This window comes from Acinonyx jubatus, chromosome B3, assembly GCF_027475565.1.
Source record: "Acinonyx jubatus isolate Ajub_Pintada_27869175 chromosome B3, VMU_Ajub_asm_v1.0, whole genome shotgun sequence".
Classification (NCBI taxonomy): domain Eukaryota; kingdom Metazoa; phylum Chordata; class Mammalia; order Carnivora; family Felidae; genus Acinonyx; species Acinonyx jubatus.
Window position 1 is genome coordinate 60,515,648 of NC_069386.1, and position 14,290 is coordinate 60,529,937.

General features: G+C 38.8%; 1 protein-coding gene across 1 annotated transcript in view; it reads right to left on the reverse strand.

Moving 5' to 3' along the window:
* The window catches only part of RTF1 (RTF1 homolog, Paf1/RNA polymerase II complex component), a 50,294-nt gene that overhangs the window by 8,508 nt on the left and 27,496 nt on the right, over positions 1-14,290 (reverse strand). The window contains exons 4-8 of the mRNA XM_027066972.2: positions 13,431-13,635; positions 8,386-8,500; positions 7,588-7,699; positions 1,051-1,186; positions 385-562 (exon numbers count right to left, since the gene is read on the reverse strand). Of these exons, the coding sequence (XP_026922773.2) occupies positions 385-562; positions 1,051-1,186; positions 7,588-7,699; positions 8,386-8,500; positions 13,431-13,635 (746 nt within the window). The remainder of the gene's footprint in view (positions 1-384; positions 563-1,050; positions 1,187-7,587; positions 7,700-8,385; positions 8,501-13,430; positions 13,636-14,290) is intronic.

The window sequence follows — 14,290 nt, forward strand, 5'->3', positions numbered from 1 at the left end:
TAATTCTGTTTCAGAAGTCTCTTGGTATGTAACATGGAAATTTTTCATTTATTTATTTTTCAAATGAACAAAGCTTCCAGATTATGTAACAACCAATGAATACTCCCTTCTTGCTGTTTCCCTTCTTGCTTTTATATGGAAGGGAAATAAAATTATTCTAAATCCAAACCCCCCCACCTTTGGGCTCCAAAGACCGTCTATAGTTCATGCAGGATCTCTGGTCACCTCAGACTGTCATTATTCTATGGGCGTCTCAATTAGAGTCTATTTTCCCATCAAATGGTGGCAGAAAAGTGACAGATCTGTGTCATTCAGCAGCTCCTATTCCAGTTGAGAATCATTATATTTAAAAAACGGACAATTGTCCAGGAAAGAAACACCAACCCGGTAAACTGGTTTGCTGTTGTGGTTTCCAATGCCAATCCGTACAAAACATCCTGTGACAGTTTTAGCAAAGAAGGGCATGTGACACCAACGTTCCAGCTTATGCCGTGATAATCGAACCCGATTCAATTCCTCGGGTAAGGAGACGGGTTGTGATTTGGGAGGGATCTCTTCTTTCCTGTGAGGAATAAAGGACACTGAGAAAAGTGTTCCTCATAAAAACAGATCAAGATACATAAATACTACCAGTTTCTTAAGACTTGACTTGACCAAAGTACATGTGATTAACCACCGAAGAAATAAATGAAGCAACAGGAAAGAGTGGTAATAGAATCCTGTTCCTAATGGTACTGTGATCTGTCTTCAATGACGTGGTCATCCCAGATAACCTATCAGAGTAAGAAAACAAATGGAAGCTCCAAGACGGTCTGAGGATGACATGAAGTCAGTTCCTACCTGCCAGGCCCAGACAAAATGTCCAGGGGTGCAGTTAGCTAAGAGCCAAAGGCAGGAGCATATTTTTTGGGGAACTCAGCTCTGCAATTGAAGGTGCTAAACCAAATCAAAGTTCACCATCCAAACAAGACGATTTTGGAAACTACACTAAGCTTCTTCCCAAAGAACCCACCTAATCCTGACTACTAGACCAAAATATACACAGCTTACTCCTCTTCTTCATCAGATGACGATGTTCTGGATGAGCGGTCTGACTTTTCACTGGACTTGTCATCCTCTTCCTCTTCCTCATCATCAGAGTACACCTCACTGGTTTTTAATGGCTGTTTTTTAGCGAGGAGCTCGGCTAAAATCAAAGGGGAAATGTTTATCCATGTTCTCTCAATAAGAAACTGAAACATCTTTCATACCTGAAAAAGAACTGGGACATGGAGCCCTGTCCTCTGTGGATTGCACTGTGATTACTTGGGTTATATACAGAGGCGAGTTAAACTAGAGTTAAATCATTCAGGCACAAGCCTCAACAGACAAAAAAAGGGGCTGGATGCTTGTTGCTAAGTGGGCAGAAAGCGTCACCAACTCTATGCACAGGTGTCTGTTATTACACTCAAGACACCTAAAGATGGGCAAGAAAGATGGGGAAAAATTTTATGATGTCTTTAGAGGGTCTTGGAGAAAAACTTTACTTTCAATTTAAAGTGGTCTTTTGTAACAACCCAAATGTCTGCACAGGGGAATGGCTGAATCACCTCTAGTACAGCCACCCAAATGGACCACTATGCAGCTATAAAAAAGGAACAAGCCATCACACTAAATCCTGAGTCAGAAAATATTTTTTGGAGGGGCAGACAGTAGATACTTTAGGTTTGTGCTTCATGTGGTCACTATTTCAACTACTCAACTTTGCAGCTGTAGATAAAAACCAGCTATAGACGGGGTGACTGGGTGGTTCAGTCAGTTGAGCGCCAACTTCAGCTCAGGTCGTGATCTCATGGTTTTGAGTTACAGCCCTGCACTGGGCTCACTGTTGTCAGCCCAGAGCCTGCTTCAAGTCTTCTTTCTATCTCCTTCTCTCTCTGCCCCTCCCTCGTTTGCACACTCTCTCTCAAAAATAAACGAACATTAAAAAAAAAAAAAAAAAGCAGCTACAAACAATTTTGAAACAAATGGGCACTGCTGCTTTCCAATAAAATTCTATTTATAAAAATAGGTAGTCTAGGGGTGCCTGGCTGGCTCAGTCAGAGGAGCATGAGACTCTTGTTCTCAGGGTCATTAGTTTGAGCCCCATGTTGGGTGCAGAGATTACTGAAATAAAACTTGAAAAAAGCAAAACAGGGCACCTGGGTGGCTCAGTTGGTTGAGTATCTGACTTCAGTTCAGGTCACGATCTCACATTTTGTGAGTTCGAGCCCCAAGTTGGGCTCTGGGCCTGATGAGGATGCTCTGTCCTCCTCTCTCTCCCTCTCTCTGCCCCTCCCCCACTTGTACTCACTCTCTCAAAAAATCATTAAAACATGAAAAAAAGAAAAGTGACCTGAAACAGAAGGAAAAGAACTTTCAAAAACAAAACAAAACAAAACAAAACAGGTAGTCTACCAAACACACGTGTGACATAAAAACTAAGGAATAACCTCTAAGATCTATAGTTAAGTGAAAACAGCAAGGTAGAGGAAAGTATGTATGGTGAGCTACCATTAACTTAAGATGGAAGGTGAATCTGTGTTCTTTTACTTAAAAAAAAAAAGGAAGAATATAAAAAAAATTTTTTAAGTGGTTGCCTGTTACAGAAGGGAGGCCAAGGGTGAAACAGAAAGGTATAGATGTTAAACTTCTTTGAATATACCTTGTTTAGTAGCTTTGAGGCTTTGATTTGGAACCCTGTATTTCTTTCCTTCTTTCAAAAATTTTTTAGAGAGATAGCATGCATGTGAGTGGGAAGTGGGACAGAAGGAGAGAGAGAGAATCTTAAGCAGGCTCCATACTTAGTGTGGAGTCCGAAGTGGGACTCAATCCCATGACCCTGGGATCATGACCTGAGGAGAAATCAAGAGTAGGACGCTCAACCAACTGAGCCACCCAGGCACCTCCCACTTTTTTTTTTTTAAAGTAAGCTCTACACCCAACATGGAGCATGAACTCACAACCCTGAGATCAAGAGCCATGCTCTACTGACTGAGCCAGATAGGTGCCCCTAGAACCTTGTATTTCATGTAATCATGGAACAAAATAATAATAAAAAGTTACCTCTACATATCACGAGCAAAATGAAATACAGTATTCAACTGATAGCACAATCACACAAATATGGAACTGTAACAGGTAACTTTAAAATGCATTCAAAAGACAGACATATAGATCAATAAAATAGCCCAGAAAGAAAACCTTGCATATATGGTCAAGTGATTTATGACAAGGGTGTCAAAACCACTGAATGGGGTTGATACTTTTTGAAAAGTGGTGCTGGGAAAATTGGATATACCATGTGCAAAAAAACCAAAAAACCAAAAAAACAAAACAAAAAAAACAAAACAGAAAGAAAAGAAAATGAAGTTAGATCCTTACTTTACACCATATGTGAATCAAAGGTAAATGTAAGAACTAAAACTATAAAACTTATAAGAAAGCATAGGGGAAAGCTTCATGACCTTGGATTTGGCAATGATTTCTTAGATATGACACCAAAAACACAAGCAACAAAAGAAAAAAATTTAAGATAAATTATACTTCATCAAAATTAAAAACTGTATCCACTTAAGGATACCATCAAGAATAAAAAGAAACCGGGGCGCCTGGGTGGCTCAGTCGGTTAAGTGTCCAACTTCGGCTCAGGTCATGATCTCACGGTCCTTGAGTTTGAGCCCCGTGTCGGGCTCTGTGCTGACAGCTCAGAGCCTGGAGCCTGCTTCAGATTCTGTGTCTCCCTCTTTCTCTGACCCTCCCCCATTCATGCTCTGTCTCTGTCTCAAAAATAAATAAACATTAAAAAAGTTTTTTTTAAAAAAAGAGTGAAAAGAAACCTAAAGAATGGAAGAAAATATTTGCAAATCATACATCTGATAAGGGATTAATGTTCAAAACATTTGAAAAACTTACAACAAAAAACTAAGAACTTGATTAAAAAATGGGCAAAAAGGGTGCCTGGGTGGCTCAGTGGGTTAAGCATCTAACTCTTGTTTTTGGCTCAGGTCATGATCTCACAGGTTGTGAGATGGAGCCCTGGGCATGGACCCTGCTTGGGATTCTCTTTGCCTCTCCCCCATGCCCATGCTCTAAACAAAATGAAACAAAAAATGGATAAAGGACTTGAACAGACACTTTATCAAAAAAAGATACCCTAATGGTCAATAAGTGCATGAAAAGACGCTCAAAAGCACTAATCATTACGAAAATGCAAATCAAAACCACATGAAACACCACTTTATTTTTTATTTTTATTAAAAAAATTTAAAAAAAATTTTTGTTTTATTTATTTTTGAGAGACAGAGAGACTAAATGCGAGTGGGGAAGGGGCAGAGAGAGAGGGAGACACAGAATCCGAAGCAGGCTCCACGCCTGACATGGGGCTTGAACTCACAAGTTGTGAGATCATGACCTGAGCCAAAGTCAGATGCTCAACCAACTGAGCCACACAGGCACCCCCAAGAAATTTTTTTAATGTTTATTTATTTTTGAGAGGAAGAGAGAGAGAGCGAGCTGGGGAGGGGCAGTGAGAGAGGGAGACACAGAATTCAAAGCAGGCTCCAGGCTATGAGCTGTCAGCACAGAGCCTGACGTGGAGCTCGAACTCACAAACATCGACATTATGACCGGAGCTGAAATCAGACGCTTAGCTGACTGAGCCACCCAGGTGCCCCTGAAGTACCACTTTATGCCCACTAAGATGGCTTACATTCAGAAAGACAATCAAGTCCTGGTAAAGATGTGGAAAAAGTAGAACCTTTATACATTGCTGGTGGGAATGCAAAATGGTGAAGCCTCTTTGGAAAAGAGTCTGGCAGTTTCTCAAACACAGAGCTACCATATGCTTCAACAATTCTACTCGTAAGTAAATACCCAAGAGAAATGAAAACATATGTCTACCCAATGACTTATACTCAAGTGCTTACAGAAGCATTATCCTTAATAGTCAAAAAGTGGAAAGAACCCAAATGTTCATCAACAGGTGAATGGATAAACAAAACGCATATATTCATTAATGAAGCAATGTATATTACAACATGAATAAATCTGGAAAAAATTATGCTAAGTGAAAAAAGCCAGACACAAAAGACTGTATGTCATAGGATTCTAATTATATGAAATGTCCACAATAGGCAACTCTACAGAGACAGAAAGCCAATTAGAGGTTGACTAAGACTGGGGAGTGATAGGTCTGGGGGGTGGTGATGGCTAAAGGATAGGAGGTCTCTTTTTGGGGTAATGAAACATTGTAAAGTTTATGGAGTTTTATTGCACAGCTCTGTGAATATACTAAAAGCCACTGCCTGGTACACTTTAAATGAGTAAACAGTATACCACCTTTGTTATATCTCAATAACACAGTTATAAACAAAACAAAACAAAACAAACTTCTGCTTTCTGATTCTGAAATGGACTTATCAGTATGAAGCTCACAAGGATAAAATTTATCTTTTAAAAAAGATCCAACCTCTGTGTACTGAAAAGGCTTAGAAATCACCACCAATCCAGTAGCATGAGCACTCATGAGGAGCATGAGTGGGGGAGGGGGGGAGAGGAGGAGGGAGAGGGAGGGAGAGAGAGACAGACAGAGAGAGAATCTTATGCTGAGCATGGAGCCCGACGGGGGGCTTGATTCCACAACCCTGGGATCATGATCTTAGCTGAAATCAAGAGTCGGACGCTCAGCCTACTGAGCCACCCAGATGCCCCTAAGATGGGACAATTTGAGAATACATAATAATTGCAGTGGATTAAAATACACAAAAGTATGTTTAAATCCATTAGTTCACAAGGATATTCAAAATAAGCAAACAAACCTCGTTGGTCACCTCTGGAAGTTGCTGAGGTACTATCTCAATCTGTTGAAAACTAGTAAATAAAGGGGGAGAAAAATCAACCATTTATTCTGCCTTTCCTATACAAAATGTTCCTGATGATAACTAAAGAGCTGATGAGAAGTTTACAGAGGTAAGTGAAGAAAGAAGACAATAAATGAAGAAAGAATAACAGATTAGAATATCATTATTTTGTAACTCATAACGTATTAAAACAGCTAGGTAATGATTATCAGTGGCTGTGGGGAAAGAATGTACGACTATTTCCAATTCTTCACCCTTCTCTGTACCCATGCCCTTTGCCATATGTCTTGATAGTCCTCCCAGCCGTTAATGATGGGCCTGGTCATGTGACATGCTTTGGCCAATAAAACATGCACACACCTGACACTGTGCCTGCCAATTCCAAGTCTAAGGTCTTAAGAAGCATCTCATGTTTCTGCCTGCCCCTATTACACTTCTGCCATCACCATGAGAAGAATGTGCCCTAGGTATCATCATCATGAGAAAAATGTGCCCGAGGTCAGAGGAAAAACAGATATGTATAACAGACCTGGTCCCAACCTGCAGCCTGGAGACAATCCAGGCTAACTTGTACATCAGGCAACCCTCTGCTGAACTGCAGATGCATGAGCAGGAGCAAATGAGTACTTACGAGTTTGGAATAGTCTTTCATTTCACATTATTGTGGTAAAAGCTAAGTGATAGAGCTGGTAATATCATAAAATGAGAGACAATCAGATATTATGTGTCTCCTGATGGAAGAATATAGCACCACCTAAAACTTAGCCTTCCCCCAAAAAACAAAAACAGAAACAGAGCAAGTCTGAATTTGTCCAGTTTTCTAACTAGAAATTACAGGAAATTCAAGAGATTAAGAGCAATGCATTTAATACCACCGATGGGATGCACCCAGCATCTGAGAAACTATAGAAAAAATGACCTAGTTTCTTCAAAATAGGCTGCAAGGGGGAAAAAAAGAGATGTATAGGAAAATCTATACAGATTAAGTGACTTCAGGGACATATTCACAAGTCACAATGTGTGGATTTTGTTTAAGATCCTGATTCAAACAACCAAATTCGTATTAATGATACAACAACTGAGAAATTTGAACACTGACTAGATAATTGAGAATACTGAGAGTCACTGTTACTATTTTTTACATGTGATAAGGATATTGTAGTATGCTTAAAACAAGAGTCTTTATCTTTTAAAGCCACATATGGAAATATTTACGGGTGAAATACAATGATGCTGTGATTTACTTCAAAATAACCCAATAAAAGAGGGGAGTATAGATTTAACAAGATTGGTGATGAGTTGATTGTTGAAGCTGGATGATGGGTTCATGGAGGTTCATTATACTATTCTCTGTATGTGTTCAGCATTTTCCATAATAAAAAGCTAAAATGGGGGGCGCCTGGGTGGCTCAGTCGGTTAAGTGTCCGACTCTCGCTCAGGTCCTGACTTCATGGTTTGTGAATTCGAGCCCAGCATTGAGCTCTCTGTTGTCAGTGGGATTCTGCTTGGGATCTTCTGGCCTCCTCTCTCTATCCCTCCCCCCCTGGTTCTCTCTTTCTTTCTCTCTCTCTCAAATTAAAAAAAAAAAGAAAAAAAAAGCTAAAAAGGGGGGGTGTCCTAAAAGGGGGAGACATAAAAATGGGCACCAAAAAGTCAAATCATACAATGAGAGACACAAAGTAGCCATTACAACATTTTCCCCACTGACCTGTTCTGTTCTTTCGTTTTTCTCGCTCTGCTTTTAGCTCTTCCATGGCTTGAGATTTCTTATCTAGTTTCTCATCCCGTTTGGAACGCCGTTCCTTGTTGTGGGATGTTACCTGGGAAGGGAAAAATATGTAGGATGGCTCTTTTTATTAATAGCTAATGACAACATTCTCTATACCTAACGATTAATCATTCCATTTTCCAATGTGAATCTATACTGGCTCTAGAAACTGAAGCTTGTTTAAGGGGAGAGAGCATCCCCTAGTGGAAAAAGAGAATAGAGCAGTAAAATCAGCCCCCGTCTTACCTGCCCGACAATCAGAAAACCTAAGAATTATAGGAATAAACACTTTCTGGAAGGACGCCCTAGATCACAGCTAATATTTTTTTTGACACTGTCAAAGCTTTTTGTGATGAATGTAGAGACGACTAATTTTCACAGCTACATTTATTACCAAGTCCAGCATGACATATACCTGAGTGAACATCATAACCAATCTGGCTACCTGGGACAGGACGTTTATCAACTTTCCCTTAAGGGATGCCCACCCAGCAGTGAGTTCCTTTTTTAAACGCAGACTTGAGTAAACAATTCCTTAGGAATTGAATAGCACAGCTAATGGTGAAATGGTATGTCCAGAGATTAATGAACCTATAAGATGAAGACAAGTCTTGCACTAATTGAACTAGGCTGATTTATATAAAACCATTAAAAAAAATAAAACCATCTTTTACATACACACACACTCAAAGCAGAGGTTTATTTTTTTGGGTAAGCAAGAACTACTGAATTTCCTACCTGAGATTCTTGAATCTGTGTCAGCTTTTTCTTTTCCTGCTCCTCTTCTTGTTTTTTCTTTTTTTCTTTCTTTTCTTTCTTTTTGGCTGTTTTTAGTTTTTTCCTGATTTCAAATCTGGTTAAAAGGTATTTGGTTTTTAGATGGCAATGAAATATTTACAAAAACTGATTTCTATTAGATACGAGAAAGGAACTACCTAGGGGGAAGGAGTTAAACTTTTGGTTTCCTGCAAGAAAACTCCAATGTTCCTCATAAGTACATTAAAAATATTGAACCTAAGTACACCAAACATAGTTGAAAGCATTAAGTTGGAATAGACTTAAAATCAGAGAAAATATTTAGGATACTGTTGTATCCTGTTGGTAACACATAGCTCTTCTTCAACCTTCACATAACAGTTGATTTCTGGATAAGTGTAATGATGTCCTATTGGAAACAGAATGAAACCACAGAGAGCCACTGTCAAATTTTAAAGGTGTTCAGGAAAAGGCTGTATCTTAAAAACACCATTCTTGGGATGCCTGGCTGGCCCAGTCAGTAGAGCGTGAGACTCTTGATCTCCGGGTTGTAAGTTCAAGCCCTATGTTGAGTGTGGAGATTACTTAAAAATAAAATCTTTAAACAAAAACAAAAGCAAGGGGTGCTTAGGTGGCTCATTTGGTTGAGTGTCCGCCCCCTTATTTTGGCTCAGGTCTGGTTGTCACAGTTCGTGAGTTTGAGGCCCCACATTGCATTCTGTGCTGACAGTGCAGAACGCTGCTTGGGATTGTCTCTGTCTGTCTCTCTCTCTCAAAAATAAATAAACCTTAAAAAAGGGGGGGCGCAAAAAAACCCCACCACTCTCCATCTTTCATTAGGAAAAATGCCACACCGCCACCTCCACACCAGCAAACATAATGAATAAACATACTATTGTCTTTAACAAATGGTAATCTAGGCTCCTTTCCTATAACAAAAATCAGGCTTTTATAAAACAAAACTATTTTTTTGTACGTAAATATAAGGAACATTATGGAAGGAATAAAGGAATATAAGAAACACTAAACTCTTTCCATAACCCTTTAAAATAACTCCGTCAATTCTTTAACTTAATTTTTAACACAGTACACAAATTTCTTTTGTTATGTCCTTTTCATTCATAATTAAGGCTGTTAATGTACTTTTATAAGGCAATATAAAAGAGATCTGTTAATGAATTTACTGCGTAAGATTCTCTTTCTCTCTCCCTCTGGCCCTCCTCCACTCATACACTCTCAGGTGTGTGTACGCATGCTCTCTCTCAAAAAAATAAATAAAAAATAAAAATAATAATAAAAAAAAATAAGATGGTGGCCGGCTGGCTCAATTGGTAGAGCACGTGACTCCTGACCTCAGGGTTGTGAGTTCAAGCCCCATGTTGGGTATAGAGCTTACTTGAAGAGGAAGAAGAGGAGGAGGAGAAAGAGGAGGAGGAGAAAGAGGAGGAGGAGAACGAGGAGGAGGAGGAGAACGAGGAGGAGGAGGAGGAGGAGGAGGAGGAGGAGGAGGAGAAAGATTTCAAATCAGTAACTTAACCTGTACCTTAACAGAGTGGAAAAAGAAGAGCAAACTAAATGTAAACCAGGCAGAAAAAAAGAATTAATAAAGATTATGGCAGGAATTAATGAAACATGGAATTGGAGTACAATAGAGATAATCAATGAAACCAGAAGTTGGCTATTTGAAAAGATCAACAAAACTGATAAACTTTTATCTAAATTGGCTCAGATAAAACGACAGAAGATTCAAATTACTAAAATCAGGTACGAAACAAGAGACAACACCATCAACCATACAGAAATAAAAAAGATACCATAAGGGAACACTATGAACAACTGTATGGCAACAGTAGGTAATTTGGATGGAATAGGAAAAATCTCTAGAAAGCCAAAAACCATCAAAACTGGTTCAAGAAAAAAACAGAAAAATCTAGACTGATCTGTAAGAAGAGATTGAAATAGTAATTTTAAAACTTCCCACAAAGAAAAGCTTATGCCCACATGGTTTCCCTGAAGAATCCTCCTAAACATTTAAAAAAGAATTAACACCAATTCTTCACAAACTCTTTCAAATAAAAAAAGAAGAGGAAACACTTCTCAAATCATTCTGTGAGGCCAGTATTACCCTGACACCAAAATGAGACAATGACATTAAAAGAAAAGTATAGCTTAATATCTCTTATGAATACTGACATAAAACTCAACAAAACAGCAGAAAATGAAACCCAGCAACTTATAAAAAGGATGATATACCATGACCAAGTGGGATTTATCCCAGATATGCAAGGTTGATTCAACATAAGAAAATCAATCATTGTAATATATCGATTATTAATAAAGCACAAAAATCTCGCAACTATCTCAACAGACCCAGAAAAAATTTTTGACAAAATCCAACAACCTGTCTTGATAAAAACTCTCAACAAACTAGGAATAGAAGGGAATTTCTTCAAATGGACAAAAGCCATCTATGAGAAACCCACAGGTAATATAACACTTAATGATGAAACACTGAACGCTTTCCACCATAGATCAGGAATAAGACAAGGATGCTCTCACTCTTCCTCCTCAACATGATACAGGAGGACAAGAAAAATAAAAGGAATTCATATTAGAAAGGAAGAAATAAAATTTATTTTTAAAAATTAATTTTAATGTCTTAATATTTATTTTTGAGAGAGAGAGAGATAGGGAGAGAGAGGGAGAAAGTGTGAGCAGGGAGGGGCAGAGAGACAGAGAAACAGAGAATCCAAAGCAGGTTCCAGGCTCGCAGCTGTCAGCACACAGCCTGACTCAGGGCTGAAACTCACAAACTGTGAGATCATGACCTAAGCTGAAATTGGACCGTTAACCAACTGAGCCACCCAGAAGCCCCCAAATTTATTTTTTTTTGCAGATTACATGATCTTATGTATAGAAAACCTAAAGGAATCTACTAAAAACTAATAAATGATCTCAGCAAGTTTGGAAGGGAAAGATCAATATACAATAATTAACTGTATTTCTATATACTACAAGGAGCAATCTGAAAATGAAACAAAGAAAACAATTCAATTTATAATAGCATCCAAAAGAATACAACATTTAGGAATAAACTTAACAAGTGCTAGCCTTCTACACCAAAAACTGTAAAACAGTGTTTAAAGAAATTAAAGAATACCTAAATAAGTAGAAAGATACCAGGTTCATGGAAAGAGTTAATATTGTTAGGATGGCAACATTTCCAAATTTGATATATATACAGATTCAACACAATTTCCCAACTGTAAAAATCCCAACTGCTTTTTTCACTTTTGCAGAAATGGACAAGCTGATATTACATATTTCATATGGAAATGCAAAGGGCCCCACATAGCCAAAACAATTTTGAAAAAGAAAAGCAAAGTTGTAGGACTCACACTTCCCAAGTTAAAAATGGACCACACGGCTATGGCTACAGTAAACAAAACCATGTAAGACAGACATACAGATAAAAAGAATAGAACTGAGAGGTAACAAATAAACCTATATATGTAAGGACTGATTTTTGAAAAGTGTGTCAAGACTGTGGAAAGGAAGAGTCTCTTCAAGTGGCATTGAGACTAACTGGATGCCTAGATGCCAAAGAATAAAACTGGATGCCTACCTCACAACACATAAAAAAATGATCTAAAAACGGATCAATGATCTAAAACTCTAAGACTCTTGGGGCGCCTGGGTGGTTCAGTCTGTTGAGCGTCCGAGTTTGGCTTGGGTCACTGTCTCACAGTTTATGAGTTCAAGCCCCACACTTGGGCTCCCTGCTGTCAGCACAGAGCCTTTTATGCTACCTACACACCCTTAAACAAAAAAATTTTTAAAAGAGGCAGCCCTACAATAGGTGAAGAACCTAACAAGGATCTCATTACTGAACATAGGATCTCACTACTGGTGCTGTTGGTTATAAAATGGGATGCTAATGGGTGTTTACATATAAAGATCGTTATTAAGATTAAATGAGATCCACATAAAGACTTATTAAGTGAAAAGGAGAAAGTTACTGAGTTACACCACTGCACTGTCATATAGCTGAACAAATGAACTACAAAAAAAAAATCTCAATTTTCTGTGTATGGCTCTGAGCTTCCATCTTATTTATCATTTCTGTAAACATTTCCTCTAGTCACTAAAAAAAGGCACTGACTCAGTCAATTGCCTCATTCATATAAGGTGAAAAATATAAAAACCAAGCTGGAGATAAGCCACCCCTTACTCTCGAGTTACTTTGTGATTTTAATATAGGGCTTTGATGGCCTTATAGAAGACCCTCTGCTCTCTACAGTAAAGAAATACAAACTTTAAGTCATCCCTAACCATCTGGGCAATTCCAGCAGTTTCTTCTGTCCTGTTTGTTCCCAAACAGGTAACCTCAGAAGCATTTATACTCAAAACAAATGTCTATTACTTGCAGCTGACTGAAAGCCAAACATTCTTGCTTAGGATAACTTACTATACTTAATATGGTCTCCACAAGGGAACCCAGGCTCCCAGATGAAATGGAACTAACTGCTATCAGAACAAATTCTGTTTTTCTTTCATGACATTAAATAGGCAGAAAAGGTTCCTACTTCTGAGGACAATTTTATCTCTAGAGACAAAAAGCACATTTATTTATTTATTTAAAAAAATTTTTTTAAGTAATCTCTACACCCAACATGGGGCTTGAACTCACAACCCCGAGATCAAGAGTCACATGCTCCACTGACTGAGACAGCCAGGCGCCCCAAAGCATGTTTATTTTTACCGTGAGATTCTGTTATGAGATAAGGAAGAACTTTTACCATTTAAATAAGGCAAAAGTAATTCAGAAAACAACGAAGCAGCTTTTGACTATCAAAAAGCAATTTAATGTTTGAGACTTTAAAAAAAAATACATAAACCATGCTGAAAAGATGGTCAGATATGTAACTCAGAAATCATAAGAAGTTCTAAGTCTTGAATCCTGGGATGATGGGCTGCAAATGTGAATTTTGGAGAATTATTTTATCATTAAGAAGTCACAACCTTACCTTTTTTTCAACACCTCCCTCTTCTCTATGCGGTTGAACAGTTCTTGCTCTCGCTCCTTCTCTGTCATCTGCTCCAGACGGGCCCTGTCTTCCTCATCACCCATGAGGTCTTCTCCATAGCCATCATGGAACTCTTCATCTTCTGAAGAAGAGTCTGAATCTGAACTGGAGGAGGAGCTGTTGCTATCAGAGTCTGACACTTCACCTACAAGGCCGAAGCGCAAGATTAAGTTATGCTAGAGAAGACTAGGGCCACACAGAGGACCTCCCCCACCCCGCAACCCAGTGTTGATAATCACTATCACCCCGCTTTCTTTTTTTTTTTTAATAAAATTTTTTTTAACGTTTATTTTTATTTTTGAGGCAGAGAGAGACAGAGCATGAACAGGGGAGGGTCAGAGAGAGAGGGAGACACAGAATCTGAAACAGGCTCCAGGCTCTGAGCTGTCAGCACAGAGCCCGACGCGGGGCTCGAACTCACGGACCGCGAGATCATGACCCGAGCTGAAGTTGGACGTTTAACCAACTGAGCCACCCAGGCGCCCCATCACCCACCCCCCTTTCAATAAAGTGAGCTCTACACTCAATGTGGAGCTTGAACGCATGACCCCAAGATCAAGACTCACATGCTCTACCAACTGAGCCAGACAGGTGCCTCATATGCCATTGAATTTTTGAAGAGTATAAGCCTGAACTATCTAAGAAAATTCTGTGAGGTAATAACGAAAATACTGTTTATCTGAACAGAAGCCACGTGTGGCTACTAAGCAATTGAAATATGGCTAGTACAACTAATTGAAAAACTCAATTTTAAATTTTATTTAATTTTTAACTAATTCAAATTTAAATGGATTCTGTTG